Source organism: Heterocephalus glaber, unplaced genomic scaffold (genome assembly GCF_053883595.1).
Source record: "Heterocephalus glaber isolate CG9 unplaced genomic scaffold, H.glaber_assembly_v1.0 deba00001479, whole genome shotgun sequence".
NCBI classification, from domain to species: Eukaryota; Metazoa; Chordata; class Mammalia; order Rodentia; family Bathyergidae; genus Heterocephalus; species Heterocephalus glaber.
Genome location: NW_028258316.1, coordinates 21,360,658 through 21,383,335, shown reverse-complemented (window position 1 = coordinate 21,383,335; position 22,678 = coordinate 21,360,658). Strand labels below are relative to the sequence as shown.

Here is a 22,678-nt window from a genome sequence, read left to right as displayed (position 1 = left end):
AAGTGTGGGATTATAGGCATGTACCACCATGCCCAGTTTGTTTTGTGAGACCAAAAGTGACTCCATTTTGTGAATGTGAGACCAGAATGACTCCATTTTGTCCAAAATGGAGCAGTCTCCTTTGTTCTTTCAAATTAATGATTAAATGTGCTTAATCTGGGACAAAAGACATGATCTGTAACTCAAGATTCCTAAACTCATTACTCAGCCATCTGTTTGCCCTAGAAACAAGTGTCCCGGGCCCACTATCTATAGGACAATCTGTTAACGTGCTGACTATCCACACAAGGTGGTCATGACCATGAGTCAAGATGTCTGCTGACCATCAGTACGTGACAGTAGACCACTAACCTTTGTCCCCATTTTTCTTGTAAAAACCTATATGTAATCCCCTTCAACCCCCAATGAGCCTAGCCAATCAAAATTCTACACTTCATACTTGCTAAATGTTAACCAATCATATGGCTGCTAATGACTGAAGCTTGCTGTAATCTCAATAAAAACCCTGCTAATTTGGAACTCAGGGCTCTCAATCTTGATCCGCTGTGTCGGTGACAATTGAGAGTCCCTGCTTAAGCTTGAATAAATGACCCTCGTGTGCTTACATCGGAAACGGCCTCCTGGTGGTCTTTGGGACTTTGTAATCTGGGCACAACAGTTTTATTGTTGGAATCTAATTTTTCTTTGTATAAATTTCTACACTGTGCGTGCGTGCGTGCGTGCATGCGTGCATGCGTGTGTGTATTGTACAGGGGATTGAACTCAGGGCCTTCATACTATTCTACATCCCCAGCTCTTTATTCTTTAAAAAAATTTTTTTTAAATTTTTTAAAGATAATGGTTTTAATTGAATTATGAGATGAAAAGATAGTGCCTGTTGATGAAAAGATAGCCCTGTTTGCTACTTACATGACAGAAGATTTTAAAAAATAATCACTGCACAAGTACAAAGGGTGGGGTTATGCTGTGGCATTAAATTTGTTTCCATGTTTTTCTTGACCGTTCAAGAGCACATTAAAGTTTCCATGGCAAGTTTGTTTTCAAAATGCCAAATTGTGACACAATTGCTGGCTTCACGTTTCTAAATACCTTTAATAGTTTCTCTGCGTTGCAATTTGTAAGTTTCCTTGTCATGACACAGTCGATAAATAAACCCAGATGATCGATGTTTTCAATTTGATCAGTAATAACCATGTGTTCATGAATCAGGTATGACTGAGGCAGATAGGTTCCAGCCTTGATGTTAATGAGTAATTCCAACAGGTTTCTAGGAGGCACAACAATGGAAGTATTCAGAGGAATCACGTAGCATTTATCCAGGTTAAGATCTAAATAGGCAGTGAGTTTCTTGTTAAAGTCATGAACAATGTTGGCAGGATCACTGTCTGCAAATTCTGGGACAGGCACACTGATGAATTCAACCTCATCTTCTTTAAAGATCTTAATATTTTCTTCGATTGTTAGCGAGCAGCTGGGGTATCTGCAGAAGGCTCATTTAAGACGACATCATCTTTGATGTACTTTACTCCACAGTAGTACACGTCATCTGGTTGAAGTGCAAAATATTTGTACAGGTATGCTCCCCCTAGAATGACTCCTGCAAGCATAAATGCTAGTCCAAAGCCCATGCACCAACACCAGGCTCTTCTTTGGCCAACTGGTACCACATCATCTGGGTCCTTGCAATCCATGGCGACGCATCTGGAGGGATTATGAGTGCTTCCTTGCTGCTCTTGGGCTCGTCCTTCTTGGGCTCCTTCCGGGCCAGAGCCTGGGGTGCCCCAGGGGGGCTGGAGGTGCGGGTTGTGGGTTCCTGGCTGTGGATGCAGCCTTCTCGACCAGGTTCGGGCTGCAACTTTGCAGCAGCTGATGCAGCTAAAGTGACTACTTCCAGCTCTTTATTCTTTACTTTGACCCAAGGTCTCACTAAGTTGCCCAGACAGTACTCAAACTTGGAATCCTCTCGCCTCAGCCACACAAGAGAGGTAGGATTACTGCTCCATCATGCCTGGCTTTATTATTTCCTTTAAAAAATATCTTCCAAATTAGCTTATTCCTCTAATTTTTTTTTCTTTTTTTTTGGTACTGGGGATTGAACTTGGGTCCTTGTGCTTGTGCAGCAGGTGGCAAAACCACTGAGCTAAATCCCCAGCCCTCTTCTAATTTTTAAAATAAGAATCTTTCTTGTTTTTTAAATAAGCTTTTCCTTGGACTTTCTATTCTGCTCCATTGATCTGCTGTCTTTTTTTCCCAGTATTTTAACATCTGGTAGTTCAAATATCCTGTATCATTATTTTTCAAAAATTTCTTTGTTATTGGGTCAGATGATATCTTAAAGTCACTATGATTCTTTGATAGTTAACATGAAAGTACACCCAAATAAACATTTTAGTCTCTTCTTTCTAAACCCAAATTTCTTTATTCTTATAAAGTCAGTCTTTAAAAAAATAGGTATGGCCAATCTGTGCATGTCAATGCAGTGTACATACATGATGTGTTTAAGTGTATTTTCTGTGAATGTGTGTGTCTACCCTGTGTATGTGCACAGGATGTATGCATAGCATGTGTATTATATATGCGTGAGGTAGGTATGCGGTGTGTCTGTTTCTGTGCGGTGTGTGTATGCATATGGGATGTGCAGTATACATACGTGTGCAGTGTGTGTAAAGCCTGTGTTTGTATTGTGGGTGTGTGGTGTGTTTCTGTACACATGGAGTGTGTGTAGGGTGAATGAGGTGGAAGACATGACCTAGAAGGTGCTAGGGTACTCAGGGTATGTCAGAGACAGCCACATTTGGTCCTCAAACTCCCTGCCTTCTTGAGAAAAGCAGGGCCAGGATCAAGACTCTGGATGTCAACTGTGGCTCGCACCATGGGCCAATAGGACAAGTCTCTCCTGCAGTGCTGCTGCCCAGGCACCCACTCACCTCTGTCCTCCAGGTGGAAAAGGTAATTTGTAAGGACAAATAAGAAGAAAAGGCTTCAGGGGTCTATTAAGTAAAGGAGCCTTACTGGGAGCAGACCAGGATCAGTCTGGCCTTGGGGCCTCATAGCTGAATAGTTTAGCTCTTGAGTTAGGCAGACAGAGTCAGGAGGGGACCTGCCAGGCAGTGAGACCTTTGTCCCCAGGAGAGGATGAAGTGTCTAGTGTGGGTCTCAGCCCTTTCTTCCTCAGGCAGCTCTGTGCACTTCTCGGGGCAGGTCCCTTGTGTTCACAACCTCCTGAGTCCAAGGCAGTCTCCCCTGGCACAGGGCTTTGCAGTGATCCTTTGCAGAATTGAGAAGAAGATGACTGTCTCCTTAGTCACCTCACTGTCCTCTTCCCTACAGGCCTTCCCTTGCCCTGGCTTCTGAAAGTTCTTACTGAGAGTGATCAGCCCCTCCCAGGGGGCTCTTGCAGGTTTTGCCTAACTCATACTCTGATCTCAAGCCTTCAGGTCTGCAATACCTCAGGGTTCAGTGTCCTGTCTACAACCTGTGGCTTGAGCCTGAGGTTGCCCAGTTTCCCTGGCTGGATGGAGTGGCCAAGCCAGGATACTTCTCTACCCAGAAAGGATGCTTGGACTCAGACTTTCCCAGCCAGGAAGTGGATCAGGCATGCCCAAGTCCAGGGTATGGGTAAGTCCATGTGCCTGGGGGTTGGGGCCAGGAATGTGGCCCTGCCCCTGCTAAGGGCAATGTTCATAGTGTGGGGGTTGGGAGAGGAGCAGGGCACGGGCTTACAAGGTGCTAGGATTCAAAGAGTCCACCAGCTATATGGGATGCATTTGCACTTGGCCACTAGTGTATTGATTCCAGGGCTCCTTCTCTGGTTTCTGTGCACCACTGGTGGCCAGCAGAATCTGTGGCATCTAGTTTCCTGCTGCCTCCACCTGCTGTTGGCCATGGAGCAGGTGTGGAGGCCAAGGAAGAACAGAAAGGTGATGTCCTTTGAGGTAGACAGACCTAAGTTCGAATTTCAGCCCTGGCTCTTCCTAGTTCTGTAAACGTTGGGCAAGTTGCCTAGCCTCTGCCTGAAGTTCTGATTGTGAACTGGAGCTAATACTGCCTACGCTTCCTGTGAAGACTAAACGAGATGATGTGTGTAAATCACTCAGCTCAGCTCCTGGCACCTGCTACTCAATATATATAACTCTTCTCTCTCACGTCTCCCAGCCTTGTCTTGAGGAGATCTCTGAACCACAAATACCAGTTGGCAATGAAGTCAGGGGACCAGGGATGAATACCAACACTTCCCATTTTTAGAGTTATGCAAGTCTAGCAGCTTTCCCTCCACAGTGACAACACTCAGAGATTTGTAGAGCAGATGTCTTAGTGTGAAACTGCTCCCTGGATGTGTCTGATGAATGTTTGCCGACAAATCTGCACAAGCGCTGACCTTCCTCCTAGTGCTGCCTTCCAGCACCAGCCTCAGGAGATCCACAGTGGCACCTCCCTCTCTCTGTGTCCTCGGTTGCTAAGGGGGCTGTCTTGTGTGTGATGCCCCAGCTGCAGGTGGGAGGTCATAAGGCTGGCTGGACCAAGCGGCTCCAGTCTGGACCCGTGCCAGGGTGCTCTCTCTCCTCCAAGAGAAGGCTCTAGAGAGCAGTCCAGACAGAAAGAGTCTGGGAAGGGGCCGCTGCCTGGTGGGGCAGCCTGTCCAAGTGCAGAGCACACAGGTTTCCAGACCCATTCGCAGTTAGGAGGGTGCTCCTTTGGCCTTGCTCAGGGCTGATGATTACAGGTCTGAGCTTCAAAGCCAGTTCCAAACCCGTTTGTAACTCACCTAATTGCAGCCCGGGGACTGGGCGAGCAGGCCAAGCCCGCCCGAGTGGGCACACCGGGCCACGGGTCCCTCCGAGGCTGGCACTTCCAGCCTGAAACGCAGTGCGGGAACCAGGGGTCCAGACTTGGCCACTGCGTCTGGCAGGCTTCTCGCGGTAGAAGCCATCTCTGGTGTTGGGTGGCGGTCCTTACTGCTCCCTGTGTCCACGCCTCCTCCGCCTGGCCCACGTCTGCTCTGTCAGGTGGAAATCTCTCCATTCAAACCAGCGCGGGCCAATCAGGGCCTGGCGCGCCCGGCCGTTCCAACAGCGCGCTGAGCAGCCCGGCTCTGGCCGGCTCCCCCTTGGAGAAGCTGGCGCCGGGGGCGGCGAGCCTGCTACCTCGGTTACCGGCAGCAACACAGCCGCCTCGGGTTGCAGGCGCTCCTGCCCTGCCCACAGCGGGCACCCATGGAGCGCTCCCTGCACCGCGTCTCCCTCGGGAGCCGGCGCGCCCACCGCGACCTGTCCTTCTACCTCACCACCTTTGGTAAGTGCCTCGGGCGGGCTGCCGGGGCTGCTTCCCTTGCTCGCGTCCCCTGGGAAGGCAAGCTCGAGTGGTGACAGGAGAGGCGGAGGCAGGCGCACTTCCTCTTTAGGGGCACTCGCTCGGGCCCCTTCCTCCTGTGATCGCCCGGAAGGGAGCAGGGCACTGGCTCAGGCTGAGCAGCAGGACACCACCTGCTGCCTGCCGCTGGTGCTGCCACCGCAGGCTGCACTTAGTTCTGCCTCACTTGGCTGGAATAATCATACCCCAGTTAATCTTTCAGAGACCTGGGTTGTCATCACGGAGTTTCCTATTTGAATGTAGCTCGGGTTAAATCAGGGTCTAGTTACTGAACCTGGAGATCTCATTCACTCATTTTTCATGAGCTTAGGAACCCCCAAATGCAGGGTCAGTCCAGGTGGCCTTGCACCCCTTAGGCTCACTTTGGAGGCAGTAATCTGGCTTCGCCATGGAGTATCTGACCTGCAGCTGAGATGGGAGAATTATCTGCGACAAACCTTGGGAGAGTCCCAGGGCTGTCCTCCGGGGTTGAGGTGGACCGAAAGGGGCAGTAGGCTCCGCCCCCAAGCTCCTAGGTTGCAGACTGGGTTCCCTCCGATACCTGCGGGCCTGGGCAGAGCTGGGCTTCTAAGTAGCCATAGCAAAGGTAACAGCCCTTTTCTAGAATGCAGCCCAGCTCAGCTCATTTCTTCGCTGGTCCTGCATCTCTCTGTGAGTAGGGGGTTTGTTTTCCTCTGTGAAGACTTTGACCCAGGCAGAAGATCTCCAGTGAGGCAGTGGCAGGCTTGGTATCTCAGTCCTTCTGGAGGTGACCTGAGAAGCACATTTTTGTTTGAACTTGCAAACAATTTTCTTATAATGATCAGGGCAGTTATTGCAACAGAACTGGCCTATGCCCAGAGTTCAAAGGCAGAACACCCAAGGAGTTAGACCCTTGCTGGCTTCCTGGCTCCCCTTCTCTCAGGCCAACTCCTGCCTACCACCTTGGCTCATCACAACCAACTTGGGCCCTAGAGATGGGCTGTGGCTTGGTATCCTGGAATTCACTCATCTGGGTGGTGGAGGAAAATAAAGAGCAACTAACTAGCCACCATCTGTTGAGTACCACTAGGTGCCGAGTGTGTTACCTGCATTGTGTCACGTAGTGCTCCCCGGCCCCGAAAGGCAATCCCTGTGACCCCATGGGGCATGTGGGCTCTGTGAGATGGTGTGGGGGGTCCTCCAGGATGATCTGGGGTAGTGGAGTTGGAGGTGGTCAACAGAGAGCACCAGGCAGCTGTACAACCCTGTTACCTTAGCTGTGTCCTGATTAAAAAGTGAAAATATACCTCATTGTTCATTTTACTTATTTATTTATTTATTTTTTTGGTAGTGGGGATAGAACTCAGGTCCTTGTGCTTGCATGGCAGGCAGCGGAACCACTGAGCTAAATCCCCAGCCCTTGTACTTACTGTTTTTTATATTCTTCCAGACTTCTCTTTCTAATTTCAATAAAAGTGATCATCAAGTTGTACGTGCTGTTTTGTAAGTCATTCTGTTTCCTTACTGAGATCACGTGACTATTTCCTTGCATCAATCTGTACATAATCTTCTATTGATTTAACCTCCCCAGTGGATCTGGGAAGTTGGGGAAGGCTCAGGCCCAGAGGGGTGTGAATCCTTACCCAGCCCTGGCCTCATGGTTAGGTCTGGTGGGTATAGCAAACACTGTGCTTGAACTGATGGCTATGACTTGAGTGTGGAGGAGGCAGGCAGGACTGGGGATGCAGTGAGAGCCTCCTGCACCTATTTATAGTTTCCTCTCAAATCTCTCCAAGGACACTAATTATAAACTTTGAAAAGTTCTCTTCTGTTTCCTGCATTAGCTCTGTTTCCTGTGGTACAGTTTGTCATGGTGCTCCTCTTCTGGGCTTCTGTTTTCATTGCACACATTTATTTGCACATGAAGATTCCTATGAGTGATTACTAAACCTGGCCAAACATCAGAAGCATCTTAGGAATCTGTTAAAACATAGATTCCTAGAATATTGCTCCAGAGAATTTGGTTTAATAGGTCTAGGGTGGAGACTGAGAATCTATACTGCTAAGAAGCTATTCAGGTGTGGTGCTGCATACCTATAATCCTAGCACTCTTGGAGGCTGAAGCAGGAGGATTGCAAGTTTGAGTCCAGCCTGGGAAATTTAGTAGCTTAATGAGATAATTTGGACTCAAAAATAAAAAAGGGCCAGGGATGTACCTCAGTGAGAAGGCCCTGGGTTCAATCCCACTCCCCCAACGCACACACAACAACACACACACACACACACACACACAGCCATAGTATTTTGACCATTCGCAAAATTGCCAGGGTTGGAGGCTGTGGATTCAGAGTCAGTTTTGGTGACCAGTGTGGAGTTCCTTTACTGTGAAGATCTTTGCTAAGTTTTCCTTAATTCCCTGGCCTTTCCCAAGCATAGTAGGTGGTTGCTGGCCTTCAGCAGTGTGGTTTCTCTGAACTGGTGAAGATGTTGCCTAGATGACAGGTTCCTGAGTACAGACTTTCAAAGGGAATGTAAGCATTTCTGGAAATGGAAAGTGATAAAATTGTTCCCTTCAGGGAGCATGCTATATGGTATATATGTTGTCTCTGTGTGGGGATATGAGCATATCCCTTGCACCCCCTCCCAAAGGGATTCAAGTAACACTCCTCGGCTGTACCACTACCTGTGGAGGAAGTGGCTGACTTTAGGGAGGGAGTATGCAACCTGAGGATAGGACCCAGGTTTTCTAGGGGAATTTTTCCTTTATTATAATAGCCGGTGTAATTTGAAGAAACCATTATAGGTGTACATAGTGCTTTTTCCCAATATTACATCTTTTACTTTGATTAGAATATCTGGTAGCTTTTTTGGGGGATCTGCTTTGTCGGGATCTGCTTTCCACACACACAGTTCATTCATTTAAAGTACACAAGTCAGTGACTTTTAATTTATCCTCAGAGTTGCACAGCTATTATCACAGCCAATTTTAGAACATTTTCATTACTTCAGAAAGAAACACTACACCTTTTAGCTTAGTACCCTCAATTGCTTGTCCTCTGTTGCCCCAGGCCCAAACAATCACCGATCTACTTTCTGTTTCTAGAGTTGACCATTTTGGACATTTTGTATAAGTGGAATCATATGTGTTTTTCTGTGACTGACTTCTTTCTCTTATAACTTTTTCAAGATTTGTTCATGTTGTTCCCTATATCAGTGCTTCATTCATCTTTATGGCTGAATAATAATATTCCATTGATATACCACATTTTATTTATCCATTCATCTGTTGGTGGATATTTGGGTTGTTTTTGCTTTTTGGCTATTATGAGTAATGGTGCCACAAACATTTGTGTGGATTAACGCTTTCATTTTTCTTAGGTTTATAGTAAGGAATAGAATTTCTGGGTCATAACGTAACTGTTCAACTAGTTGAGGAACTGCCAAGCTTTTGCAGTGTCTACACCATCTTACATTCCTATCAGGAGAGTATGCAGGCTTTGATTTCTCCACATTTTCACCAACACTTGTTATTATTTAACTTTTTAATGCTAGCCATCCTAGTGGTATCTAATAATGGTTTTGCATGTTCCTGATGACCAGTGATTTTAAGCATTCTTTATATGATTATTGACTATTTGTATACATTCTTTGGAGAAAAGTTTATTCAAATCCTTTGTTCATTTTAAAATTTGGCTATGTATATTTTTATTATTAAGTCATAAGGGTTCTTTATCCATTTTAGATATAAGTCCCTTATTAGATGCATGATTTACAAATATTTTATTTCAACGTATGGATTTTTTTCACTTTTTATAATGTCTTTTGAAGCTGAAATGCTTTTATTTTATTTTATTTTATTTTTTTGTATTAAATTCTTTTATTGGTACATTGTAGGTATACAACACAATTACATTTCTCACTGGGAATTGTACTTTTACATAATGCATCTTGGTTCTTATTTTTTCCCCATTCCTAGCCCTCCCTTCACGCCCTCCACCCTTCCCTATTTACAAAGACTTTATTTCTATTTTTTCCATTTCTCATCATTTTTTCCTTTCCCTTCTTTTCTTTCCCCTGCCCCTCCCACTACCCCTACCCCTTTGGACCTTTTCTTCCTATTTTACATTATCGATTATTCATTCTAATAATTGGTACATTTTAGGTATACAACATAATGACATTCATCATTGGAAATTTGCACCTTTACATAGTCTCTCTTGGTTCTTATTTTTCACCCTTGCCCAGCCCTCCCTTCAACCCCTCCAGTCCTCCCTATTTACAAAGATTTTGTTCCTATTTTTCCATTTTCTCATATTAATCCCATTCCCTTCTATCCTTTCCCTAGCCCTCCCACTTCCTTCCGCTTTGCCCCTTTTCTTCCTATTTCACATGACCTATTATACATTTAGTCCTTATTTACACTTTCAGTTTCTCACACCAGAGAAACTATTCGGTATTTACACATGTGTGTCCTATTTATTTCACTTAAGAGTATCCCCTCAATGTGCATCCACTTAGCTCGAAATGCTTTTAATTTTGGAGTTCAATTTTTTTTTATTTTGTTGCTTGTACTTTTAATGTTGTATCTCTGAATCCCTTACCAGCTTTAAGGTCACAGATCTATTTTTTTCCTGAAGTTTTAAAGTTTTGGCTCTTAAATTTAGGGCTTTGACCCATTTTGAGTTAATTTTTTATATGTAGGAGTTAAGGGTCCAGTTCTGTTCTTCTGTATATTGCTATCCAGTTATCCTGGCACCATTTATTGAAAATATTTTTATATTCCTGTTAGATGATCTTGGTATCTTTATTGAAAAGCAGTTGACTGCAGAGGCTGAGGCAGGAGGCTTGTGAGTTCAAAGCCAACCTGGGAGACATAGTGAGAACCTGTCTCAATAAAAAATGAGCAGAACCCCAACTGCATAAGAAATAACATCAAGAATCAACAAATGGGGTCATATCAAATTGAAAACTTCTGCATAGCAAAGGATACAGCCAAAAGAGTGAAGACAAGCTACAGAATGGAAAACATTTTTGCCAGCTATTCTTTGGACAGAGGACTAATATCTAGAACATATAAAGAACTAAAAATATTAGACCTCCACAAATAAAAGACTCAGTCAAAAAATGGGCAACTGAAATGAATATCCAATTATCAGATGAAGTAAAAATGGCCTATAAATACACGAAGAAAGGTTCAACATGTCTGGCCATTCTAGAAGGGCAAATTAAAGCAACACTGAAATTCCATCTCACTCCAGAAAGAATGGCTATCAACAAGAAATCAAACAGTAACAAATGCTGGTGAGGCAGCGGGCTGGGGGTACTTCTTCATTGTTGGTGGGACTGTAAACTAGTATAATCACTATAGAAATCATTATGAAGATTCCTGGAAAATTAAAATTAGAAATTACATTTGACCCACTATTCCCCTTCTAGATATCTTCCCAAAAGAGTTAAAGACATCATATTACAGTGATACATGCATATCCCTGTTCAAATCTTGGAAGTGGCCTACATGTCCATCAATAGATGGATAAAGAAAATGTGGTATTTATACACAATGGAGTACTTCTCTGCCATGAAGAATAAACTTGAGTCAGTAGTAGGAAACTGGATGCCCGCTGAGACCGTAATGTTAACTGAAATAAATCAGGCACACATGCTTAAATATTGCAGTTTCTCTTATATGAGAAACTCAAAATAAAAATAAAGACCAAAATAAAGTATAGATAATAGTAGATAAGGAGGTTGATCTTTTGCACAGAGGAAGAGAATGAAGGGATGGAGGGAGGAGGAGGAAGGGGAGATAGAAATAATTAAAATGTGTTATGTACACATACCAACTCCCCACGGTGAATATAATCATTATGTACTGCGAACATGTACTAATAAAAATAAAAATTAAAAAGAAAATAAAACCCCAGGATTATAAAAATGTTAGATAAATATTTGAGAAATATCTTCTTAAAGGAATACTAACTCACTAGCTTGCCCGATGAGCCAAGTTATTAACTTACTTGGGATTTCTGAACCAAATAGTTACCCTGCCTAGGGTCTCTGGTAATCTGGAAGTGGTGCGTGGCCAGGAAAAGAACAGGTACCTTTCTTCCAGAGTGTCAGGCCAGGAGATGATGGGCCAGCTGGCCATGTCCCGAGTGATGCAGGGCACCGCAGGCACGGGTGACACAACCCGCGTGTTGCTAGATATGCCACCTCCAATGAACTCACAAGGTGCAAGTTGTAAGAAGCAGCTCTAAGTGCAGGTTCCGGAGGAGGCCAGCCTGAGGTCTGTGATTCATCAGAGGAAGATGCAGTTCTGAAGGCAGGGGAATGGGGTGGACTCGTTGGGCACTTTTTTTCTTCTCCCTCGTTTGTGGTGGCAGGACGATGGCAATTGGATTCCCACTCTCCCCTTTATCTGGTTCTCACTGAAGCTGCAGAGATAAATGGCTCATTTTCTGGAGTGAGCAGGGGAGTTGATGCCCACCTGCTGCTCGCCGTGTTGGGCAATGTGAGGTCAACTGTGACCTGGAGGCCTTCCACGTGTTCTGCCAGCTTGGCCTTTCCCAGCCTGCTGTGCGGCACCTGGTGGACCTGCTCCTGGCGGACAGAAAACGCCATTCTCAGGAGCGGCTGCTGTCAGAGGCCTCTCACTGATGATTGTTCTGTCATTTGGAATCTGTCTGTCTGGGAGCTTTGGGAAATTTCTCAACGTTTCTGCCTATCGAAAGTCCTTTGGCCTCGTTTTCAGTTCAGTGCATGTTCTTTTTAAACCTCTTCTATTTTGAAGTATTACACAAAGTGTCCCCCATAGATATACAGTTCTGTAATTTATCTCGAAGCATACACAGTACCTTTGTAACTTTCACCAGAGTCAAAATTTGAATATTATCAATATTCAGAAGATTCATAGTTGACATATGGTTTTTTCTTTATTGATTAGTTCAAAATATTTTCCAATTTTCATTGTCATTTTTCCTTCAATCCTTGGGTTATATGAAAGTGTCTTCTTCTTTCTCTTTCTTTCCTTTTCACTTCCTCTCTTCCTTCCTTCCTTCCTTCTTTCTTTCCTTCCTTCTGTTCTTGTGGTGCTTGGGGTTGAACTCAGGGCCCTAACACTGAGCTACAGCTCTAGTCTTTTATGAATTTCTAAAATTTAAATTTCAAAATTTTAAATTCTGAGACAGGGCCTTGCTAAGTTGCTAAACTGCCCAAGCTGAGCTCAAACTTAACAATCCTACTGCCTCAGACTCCCAGAATGCTAGAATTACAAGCATGTACCACTCATCCAGCTTAGAAGTATACTTCTTAATTTCCAAATAGTGAGAATTTTCTAGTAATATTTTTATCAATTATTTTGTGTTTTGGTCAGAGAACATCTTCTGTATCCTTTAGGTCTTTGGAATTCACTGAGGTTTGCTTGATGGGCCAGCAGGTTTTATAAACGTTCTGTGTGTATTTGAGAAGGGTTCTGCAGCTGTTAGGCATGGCATCTTCATTTATGTCATGTTCAGGTCAAGGGTGCTAATTATGTTGTTCCAATATTTGGTAACTTTGTTGATTTTTTTTCTCCAAGTTTGTTCTATCAGTTACCAGGAGAGGTGTGTTGGCATTCTGATTATAATGGCAAACTTATCTATTTCTCATTGCTGTTGTCATTTTTCCTTCATATATTTTGAAACTATATGAAGAATATATAAATTTATCTTTCTGTTAAATAGGAACTTTTATGACGAATCTTATTTTGTTGTTATGAAGATTTTATTTCTAGCAGAGGTAAAAATCTACTTTTCCCAATACAAACTTAACTATTTGGGCATAGTTGCTTGATCTATCTCTTTCCATCCTGGGTTTCCTGCCTCATGCGTCTTGACTTTAAGGTATTCTGTGTCTGTTAGGGGCAGAGGCAGAGGTGTTATCTTTCCTCTCCCTGCAGTCATGGGGTGATGTCTTCCTTCAAAGAGAGATTTGCTCTTAAAGCAAATAGCAATCTGGGATACATTTTTGTTTTGTTTTGTTTTGTTTTGTAGTCCTGTGGATTGAACCCAGGATCTTGCTACATCTCCAGCCATTTAAGAAATTTTTATTTTAACACAAGGTCTTCCTAAGTCTCCCAGGTTGGATTTGAACTTGTGATCCTTCTGCCTCAGCCTCCCAGAGTGCTAGAATAACTGGCAAGCACCACCATACTGGCCCGGGATAATCTTAATTCATTGTTGGGGACAGGTACAACACCCTATTTTTCACCCTATTTTTAAGGGGTGATACTTTCTGGTCCCCGTGCAAAAGTAGGCTCAAAAGAGCCCTTGCTTCTTAGATAGCTCTGGTCTCCAGCCCCTGTTCCTCAAGGAGGAACTGAGAAGGAGGCAGAAACTCTGCATGGCCTTCCCACCTTCCAGTTGTCCCTTAGAATCTAGGAGAAAATTAGCTGAGGAAAGCCCTGGGTTTACTTCCACAGACCTCTGGCTCCCGTATACTGGCCAGGGGTTCCTCTCTGTCTTGTTACAGCTCTAAGAAGACACTTTTAAATATTTTGTCTGTTTTTTCTAGTTTTCCTCAGTGTATCTGTCATCCCGGAAATGGAAGTTTCCAACATACATTTTCTAGTTTTTCTGAGTGGTTCTTTTCGTCTCATTCCTTCCTTCTGTCCTCCTTCCATACCTGTTGTCTCAGCGGGAGTCGCGTGTATGCGCATGTGCCGGGTGATTTCCGTGCCTGAGTTCTCCAAGCCCGGACAGCGCTGAAGGGTTATCTTCTCACCGGTGGTACAGTGTTGGAGCTAGGGCTTCCTGAGGCCTCACTGACTTCAAAACCTATGTTTTACTTAGAGATCTGTGCTTCCCTGCTTGTGTTCTCTGTGTTAAACTTGTTTTGCTGGAAAACCTCATTTGATAATTTAGAAAATAACACAAGTATAAAACATAATGAAAATAAATTATAGATTCCCTTGTGTTGCTTAAAGCCATCAGCAAGCATAAAACAGATGCTCGTCATTGTGAAATAACACGCATTTAGCTATGCAGAAGACGTTGTACTCTGGAATAGATAAGGGTTCTGAGTAGTTTATAAAATGTAGTAAAATTGACAATTTTGGACTTAAAATTATATGACTTGATACATGTGATTTGAAAAATCATTATGATAACATTTACAGGAAAATCACAGCAGGCAGAATAATATGAATTTTCAGCACAAATGTATAAAAAGGAAAGCACTTGCTCTGCAGTGAAGCATTGCTAAATCACTAAATTGTTCAGGCTGGGCTCAAACTTGTAACTCTCCTGCCTCAGCCTCCCAGAGTTCTGGGATTAATATGTACCTTGGGTTAATATGGGACAATTCTACATTTTTCAGTTTAGTGGCAATGGGTGCGGTTTGGATCTAGCAGTATTCCCCAGTAAGAAAATCAAGCACCTCAAAAATAGGTGTTCTTCATTCCTTAGTCATAATATACTGGTGTGTCTCCTCTCTCTCTCTCTCTCTCTCTCTCTCTCTCTCTCTCTCTCTCTCTCTCTAAGTTTTTACTATTTATTTATTTTGTGGCCCTGGGGATTGAACCCAAGGACTTTGCACTAAGCTACATTTCCAGCCCCCTGCCCACTTTTAAATCTTGCTACATTGCCTTGGTTGGGTTTGAACTTGTGATCTTCCTGTTTCAGCCTCCCAAGTAGATGGAATTATAGGAGCCTGCCATTGTATTCAGCTATTCCAGTGTATCTTTAAACTGTATTTTGTCTTCACAATTTTTAAAATTGAAAAATTGCCTCAGAATGGAGATCAGATTTATGTGATCTAATTGTGGAGGCACTTTATCTCAATATTTATTGGCTTAAGAGACCAAACATTCATTATCCCACTGTTTCTGTGAGTCAGGAGTTCAGGAGTAGTTCAGAGGGATGGTTTTTGCTTAGTGTTCCTCTAGGGGGTTGCAGCCAACGTGTTAGCTGTGGCAGTAATGATTTGAATGGGGATTACTGGGGCTAGAGGGTCCCTTTCCAAGGTGGCCATTCCCATGCTCTTGGCAGGAGGCCTCAGCTCCTTGTTAATGTTGTTAGATGGCTGCTGTTCAGCTGAGTGTGGTGGCTGAGGGAGGATAATTGCAAGCTCAAGGCCAGCTTGGGAAATTTAGTATGATCCTCAAAATAAAAAATAAAAAGGGTTGAAGATATAGCTCAGTGGTACAGTGCTCCTGGGCTTAAACTCCCTTCCTCCCAAAAGGCTTCCATTTCTCATCACATGGGGCTCTTCATAGGGCTGCTGTATTTCCTTGTGACATGGCAGCTGGCTTCTTTATGAGCAAGTGATATAAATGTGAAGGCAAGAAAGAACCCCTATGACAAATACCCAATTAAGAAGTAGACAAATGCCAAGTAGGTGGCACATGCCTATAATCCCAGCTACTCAGGAGGCTGAGGCAGGAGATTGAAAGTTGGAGTCCCACCTCAGCAATTTAGTGAGACTTTGTCTCAAAATTAAAAAAAAAAAATTAAAAAGGGCCAGGGATGTAACTCAGTGGTAGAGCACTTGCCTAGCATACATAAGGCCTTACACTTGAACCTCAGTACTACCCAAAAAATTGGACAAAGGATCTGAATAGACATTTTTCCAAAGAAAATATACTAATGGTGAATAGAACATGAAAAAGCGCTCGACATCGTTAGCTGTCGGGGCAGTGACAATCGAAACCAGAGTGAGAACCATGCATGGTGGCACATGCTTGGAATCTCAGAACTCTGGGAGGCTGAGACAGGAGGGTTACAAGTTTGAGCCCTGCCTAAACAATTTGGTGATTTAGCAAGACCCTAACTCAAAATGAAAAAAATTTAAAAAAAAATAAAAACATTTAAAAAAAAAGAGCTGGGCGTCTAGGTCAGTACCAAGGCCCTAGGTTCAATCCTCAGTATCCAAATCAAACAAAACAAACAAAACCGCAATGAAATATTTTTGTACTAGGACAACCATAATTAAAGACAGACAAAAAGTGTGGGAGAGGATGGACGGATTTTGAAATCTTGTACATTGTTGACAGGAATGTATGGTCCTGCCACTGTGGAAAAGTTTGGCAGTTCTTCAAAAAGTGAAGTATAGAGTTACCATTTGACTTAGCAATTCTACAGGTAGGTATATATTTACAGGATTAAAAAAAGTGCCCACACAGAAACTTATATGTAAATGCTCATTGCAGCCTTATTTATAATAGCCCAAAAGTGGAAAGAATCTAAATGTTCATCACCAGATGAATGGATAAATAGAATGTGGTATATCTAGGCAATGAAGTATTATTCAGCCACAAAAAAGAAATGAAATAATGATATATGCTATAACATGGGTGAATCTTAATAGCATTATGTGAGGTGAGAAGAAGCCAGTCACAGAAGACCACATGTATGATTCCTTTTACATGAAATGTCTGGAATAGGCAAATCCATAGAGACAGAAAAATTAGTGGTTGACAAGGCCCAGGGGAAGAATCTGTGACTGCTAATGAGTATGGGATTTCTTTTAGGGGAGGATAAAAAGATCTAAAATTAGACAGCAGTGAGTGGTTGCACAATCATGTGAAAAAACTACAGAACAATGGATTATGTATTTTAAAATTGGTGATTTTTATATAATACAGCTGCTAAAAAAAGAAGAAGAAGAAAAGGGAACAGGGGCCTGAGGGTGTGGCTCAGTGGTAGAGCACTTGCCTAGCATGTGCAAGGCCCTGGGTCCATTCTCCAGCAATTAAAAACAAGGAAACCCATAGTCTCTGTTATATCCTGTCCTTGGAAGTCACCGATTGTCGCTTGTACCACATTCTATTTGTTAGAAGCAAGTCACCAAGTCCAGCCTACACTGGAAGGAGGGAACCAGTCTCTTACTTCATGAAAGGAGGAGCATCTAAGACACAGTGGATAGATATTAAGCTCAGAATAGGAACGAAGTGGTGAAGAGTGGGTGCCCTGGTCCGTACTGCTGGGGTTCAAGCCCCAGCTCTGCCACTGATGGCCGGTTTAACTCTCAGGCTTCCATTTCCTTGCCTGTAAGTGAGGATTAAAGACAGCAGCTCTTTCATGGAGTTTTGTGAAGAGTAAGGTAAATAAAAAGCATATACTAGAGTGCTGAAGACCTAGTAAACATCTAACAAATGTTGCCTTTCTTCTCCCCGTGCTTGTGCCCAGCCCCGTAGTTTGCTGCAGCCCTGGGCCCTAGGGTGGGAGGAGCATGAGGCCCTTATGATGTTTGGGTCCGAGCCCCACAGGACTGCTAGCTTTGATGGCATTGTGGACCAGCCAAGGTCAGATGCTGACTGTGGTAGATTCAGAAATTTTTAATTTCCTGGCTTGCCCAGGAAGGAGACCTGAATGCTAATTTATTAGTTTATGCTGAGTAGACCAGAAAACTTCTGCTGGCCAGAGCAATCTTTCTGGAAGGAAATTAGCTTGGGAAGCATACAGGTTCCACAGGAAGCCCTGTGTCCAGCAAAGGGGGTTAAGTGGCTCCACTACCATTTTTCCCCAGCATGGCGGCCCTTGTTCCCTTGGACTCTTTGAGTCTCCGTCTGTGGGCACCATCACAAGCCAGAGTCATCTCTCTACATGGATCTCAAGATCATCCCTTTTCTACACAACAGATGCTTGAAATTCTCCAGAGCTCTGTCCCAAGAGCTGCGTGGCTTCCAGTTCCCCGACACAGAAGCCTACTGCTTCTCTCTTAGAAGGCAGAGAGTAGAGCTGGTAAACTTGAATCTGAGCCTGGACCAGGGCAGCTGTGTGGACCAGGTGGCTGAGAACCAGGGTAGGGAGGTGTTTAGCAGCAGCTCCTCCTGCTCTCCTCCTGCATGCAAGGCATGGGTACAGGTGGTCTTCACAAATTGCGGGTGAATATGTGAATGTCAGTGACTGGCCGGACTCCCTGTAGATCCCACCCCCTCTGTGCCTCTATCCTTGTATCATTTCCCTTCCTGTGGCTTTTAACATGGAACAGTTCTTAAATGGGCAGCTGCTTTTGGAGTGAATTGGGTTTTAGGGTGATTGCTGTTTTACATGAGCCAGGCAAATCTCTCTAGATGTATTCTCTGCATACCCCAGAATGTCATGGGCCCCCTAAGGGACACAGTAAGGAGCAGCCCGCATCTTGCTTTGTTTTCTGAGTGTGCCTCTCCTGTGTCATGAGAATCAGACTTCACCTTTCTGTGGTCCTCTACTGAGAAACATCTGCCAGATTGAAATTCTTCAGCCCACTCCCATACCCTTTGCACTGTGCCCAGTGAGTCCACACCCAGCTCAGGCCTGTGGCCTGGCAGAATTTGGGCCTGTTACTGTTTATATCTAGATGTCCCCTGATGACTTGGGAGGTGAAGCCTGGTTAGAGGAGTGGGTCACTGGAGCGGGGGCCTGGAAGCTGGCGTCTCCCTTCCTCCTCCCTTGATTGTTCTGTGCTTCCTGCTGCCACACCATGAGCTGTTTCTCCTCTGCCATGCTGCTCTCTGCCTTGGAGCCGGCTGACTTTAGACTGAAACCTTTACAAACTGTGAGCCCAAATAAACCTCTCCTCCTTTAAATTGTGGGTATTGGGTATTTTGTCCTAGTAACAAGAAAAGTAACTAAGACTAAGCTCACTCTCTTCCAGCGTGCTCTCCCTTTGGCTTCTTGGTGCATTCCAGGGATTCCAGGGAGTCAGCCTGACTTCTCCTGGGGCTTTATTCCCCTAGACTTGGAGACATTTATTGGACCCTGCCCTCTCTGGCTCCCTCTTGGCTTCTCTCTGCTCCTGAACCTGAGGGCTGCATTGGCCCTTGAAGGGTGGAGCTCATCAGAGGGCATGCCCGTTAGAGGGCGGTGGATTCTGGAAGGCTGAGGGGCAGGAAAGAGTGCTGGGATTGGGACCAAGTTCTGGCCTCCAATCCTGGTTCTGAGACTACTGAACACTGTGGGCCCAGAGCAAGTCAGCTTCCATCTCAAGCGTGACTGTTCTGGCTACCAAATAAGGAGTTGGGAAAGATGACCTAAGGGACCTTGAGTATCATGCATTTGATGGGATGGACAGATGGGGAAGTCCGAGGGGACAGCCACGGCCCAGGGAAGGATCTCATTGTTCATTTTACCCTCATCCATGAGCCTAGGGCTAAGCTGGGGAGACTGGAAATTGATCTGCAGGGCTTGGTCTTTGCTGTAACAGCAGAAGAGCTCCAGGCGCTCGCTGAGGAGACCCTGCTTGGTGCGGCTGCTGGGGAAGCTCCAAGGAGCTTCGGGAGCTTGCAGACTCCTGAATTCCAAGTCAGGCTTCATACTCTCCTCTTCAGCTCCAGCCTCAGCCTTGCACATCCCTGTCCGAGCTACTGGGCTGGGAACCCCCTGAGGACAGGTGTCTGGGTGTTCAGATCCACTCTCCCTCACTCGGCCTCATGCAGGTGCCTTGAAGCGTCTCCCAAAGGGGATTATTAGCCATTTGTGTTGGGAAACTTGCCGATTTCTGTGAGGGGCCATTGTTAGGTGATAGGTGTTGTGCAGTGCAGGGCTTCCAGGGCTTTAGAAATCCAACCATGTTTGGGCCAAAGCTGGCTTTGCACTTGTAGTAGTTTCAGAAAAAAAAAAAAACACTTCGTGCTAAACATAGCATGGTTGGGTTGGTGAGATCCGATCCGTGACTGCTGGCCTTGTCTGTTTCCAAACCTCCCTTCTACCCTATTCTGGAGCAGGCAGTTTATACAGGAGGTGTCTTAGCTGTAGGGAGTCCCAAAGTGGTAATTGCTCAGACCTTGAGATAATAATGCTATGGATTCTCAAAGAGCCTTTCACTGGGGAACCTCCTGACCCTCCAGCATTATCTGAGCCCATCGTGGGGAGTACAGTAATCCTATCATTAGCTCTACCCTGCAGCCGAGGATGCTGTGGTCCTGAGAGAGAGAGGAGAGCAGTGAGGGCTGGAACTGGAACAGGCCTCCTGGGCTGAGACCTGCATCCTGGCCTGGAGAGCAGCAGGGATTCTGGTGGGTTAGAGCTGGGCCAGGGTTTGCTGGACTCCGAATTGCTTCTGACTGTGTGTGGCTTATACTCACAGTGCGAGGATGAAGGGATTACCAGGTCACAGTGTTTGGGGGACTCATGCAGAGTATTGAGACATGGAGCTTCCCTTCTTTTCATTCTTCAAACCCTGCCCATCCTTGCTCCAGCCAGCAGCAAAGCAGAAACCTCAGCCAGCAGTCCAGTGAGCAATTAGGGTGATGAATGGCAGAAGGACTTCGGATTTCAGATCTAGAAGAGAGAGCCGAGAGCTGGCAGAACCCCATCTGGTCAATGAAAGTCACCAAGCGTCCCTTTTTGGTTTCAAGTAAGATAGAGCATTGAATAACTAGAAATTGCAAAAGAGAAAGGGCTTCCACTCCTTCCTGGAGGTAACGGCTGAGGGAGGTGACTATGAGGCAGGGTTGTCACAGCTGAGCAGGTGCAAGTGTCCGGCCTGCTTCCCTGGCCTTCCCTGCATGTGCCTCTGGGTGGATGGAGTTCAGTAGCCTCTCGAGGTTCCAGGCAGAGTCTGTTGGACAGAGAGGAATTTTCCCTGGGGATGGACCCCAGGGCCTTGTGCACGCTAGGCAACTGTTTTCATTGAGCTACACCCACAGCCCTGAGGTAATTTTTGATATGTCAGTAAGGAAAAAGAGCGTGGCTTCCCTCTTCTCTGTCACTGCTGGAGGCCTTGGGTGTCCATGGGTACGGTCTGAAGTCTTGTTTTGTTTTCCTTTTCTTTAAATAAAAACAGGGACAAAAAACCCTTGCCTAGCCCTCCATTATTCACCTGCTTTCCAGGCTTGCTGCTTCTCTTTATCTTCACATTTTCCCTTCCTCTCTTCCTGTTCTCTCATTCCCCTCTTTCCTTCCTTTCTTTCTTTCTCTTCCTCTGTTCCTTTCTTCTTCTTCTTCCTTTGTTTTATTTTTCTTTATTTTGATTATAGAAATGCATAGTTCATAAATATATGTATATTGTTAAAACAGTAAGAACTGGGCATAGTGGTACATGCCTGTAATCTCAGCTACTCAGGAGGCTGAGGCAGGAGGATGGAAAGTTTGAAGACAGCCTGGGCAACTAAGTGAGACCTTGTGTCAAAATAAAAAACAAAAAGGGCTGGAGAGGTGTGCCCCAGAATGCCCTGTGATCAACCCCCACTACCACAGAAACAAAAAGCAATAACTACAAAAAAACCCCAAACAATATAACAAGAACAGCAACAGATTGGAATTTCTCTTGACAACTTCTTTTAAATTCCCAGTTTCTTTCCTACAGGCAATCACTGTTTTTAATTTGATGTCCTTTCAGAACATGCACACACACCCACACGCACGCATGCACGCAAGCACACACGAGCACACACATGTGCATATGTGCACATATTTATTGTTCTGCTGTTTGGTTGTCCCTTTAAAAAACTCCTCAATGTTATTCCCATGCTGGGTCAAGTGGAGCCAACCCATGCCATACCACAGCTCTGGGTGGTTTATTTCACCATGTTTATATCGGTGGGTATTTCAGGCCCTTATTTGATGTTTCCGATTTTCTGCCCTGAAGTGGTGCCAGCCTCCGTGTACCCTCGGTGAGCGTCTATCTCTGAGAGTGACCCAGAATGAAGACTTCTAGGTTGATGGAGACAGAAGTCTGAGTTCCAGTTGATATTGCCAGAAATTATCCTGCCCTGCCCCTCCCTCTCCCTCCAGCAGGGTGTGCGAGTGCTGCTGTCCTACACCTTCACCAACGCTGACAACAGCCCCTCTCCGAGAGAGCTCTCGGGCCCTGTCTGACTGGGCTGCCTGGTGCAGGAGTGAGCTCCCCATCACCACACTGGCACCAACTAGATTAGAGAACTGTGCTGAGGGCATTTCCCAAGGGACCCCTGCTGTGGAGGAGAGGCTTCTGAGGTCCCTTCCAACCAGAGACTGTGGCTGGGTGTGGTGGGGCACGCCTATAACCTCAGGACTTGGGAAGCTGAGGCAGGAGGATCACCATGAGTTTGAGACCAACCTGGGCTCCACAGTGAGTTCAAGGCCAGCCTGAACGATGTAGCGAGACCCTGTCACCATTCCTCCAGTGTTCTCCCACAAGGAGCTGGGCTGAAGTAATTTCCCTCCTTGTTTCCTTAGGTCAGCTGAAGCTGTCGATTGATGCCCAGGACCGGGTCCTGCTGCTCCACAGTGAGTATGGCCATGTGCAGCCCCCTCAAGGAAGGGGCAGGCCACTTGCCTCCTTCCTGGAGCCAGGGAAGGGGTCGTGTCACCATGGCCATGGTCTCTTTTCTCATCTTTGTACAGTGTCCTGCTGTGTGTTCACTGACAACAGTGGCTATCCTTTGGGGCTCTTTCTATGGACCCAG

General features: G+C 45.2%; 1 protein-coding gene and 1 pseudogene across 4 annotated transcripts in view; one reads left to right on the top strand and one right to left on the bottom strand.

Annotated features, from left to right (window-relative positions):
• Positions 1–988: 988 nt before the first annotated feature.
• On the bottom strand, positions 989–2,002 carry LOC101726765 (integral membrane protein 2B pseudogene; annotated as a pseudogene).
• A 1,498-nt stretch (positions 2,003–3,500) lies between these two features.
• The window catches only part of Rgs3 (regulator of G protein signaling 3), a 122,264-nt gene continuing 103,086 nt past the window's right edge, over positions 3,501–22,678 (top strand). For 2 of the 4 annotated variants that reach the window (XM_004849518.4, XM_004849521.3), the window contains exons 1-2: positions 3,501–3,618; positions 22,449–22,499. In XM_004849518.4, the coding sequence (XP_004849575.2) occupies positions 3,516–3,618; positions 22,449–22,499 (154 nt within the window). In that variant the 5' untranslated portion in view covers positions 3,501–3,515. Of the gene's footprint in view, positions 3,619–5,076; positions 5,293–22,448; positions 22,500–22,678 lie in introns of those variants that run through there. The other 2 variants (XM_004849522.3, XM_021262204.2) reach the window with 2 other exon arrangements.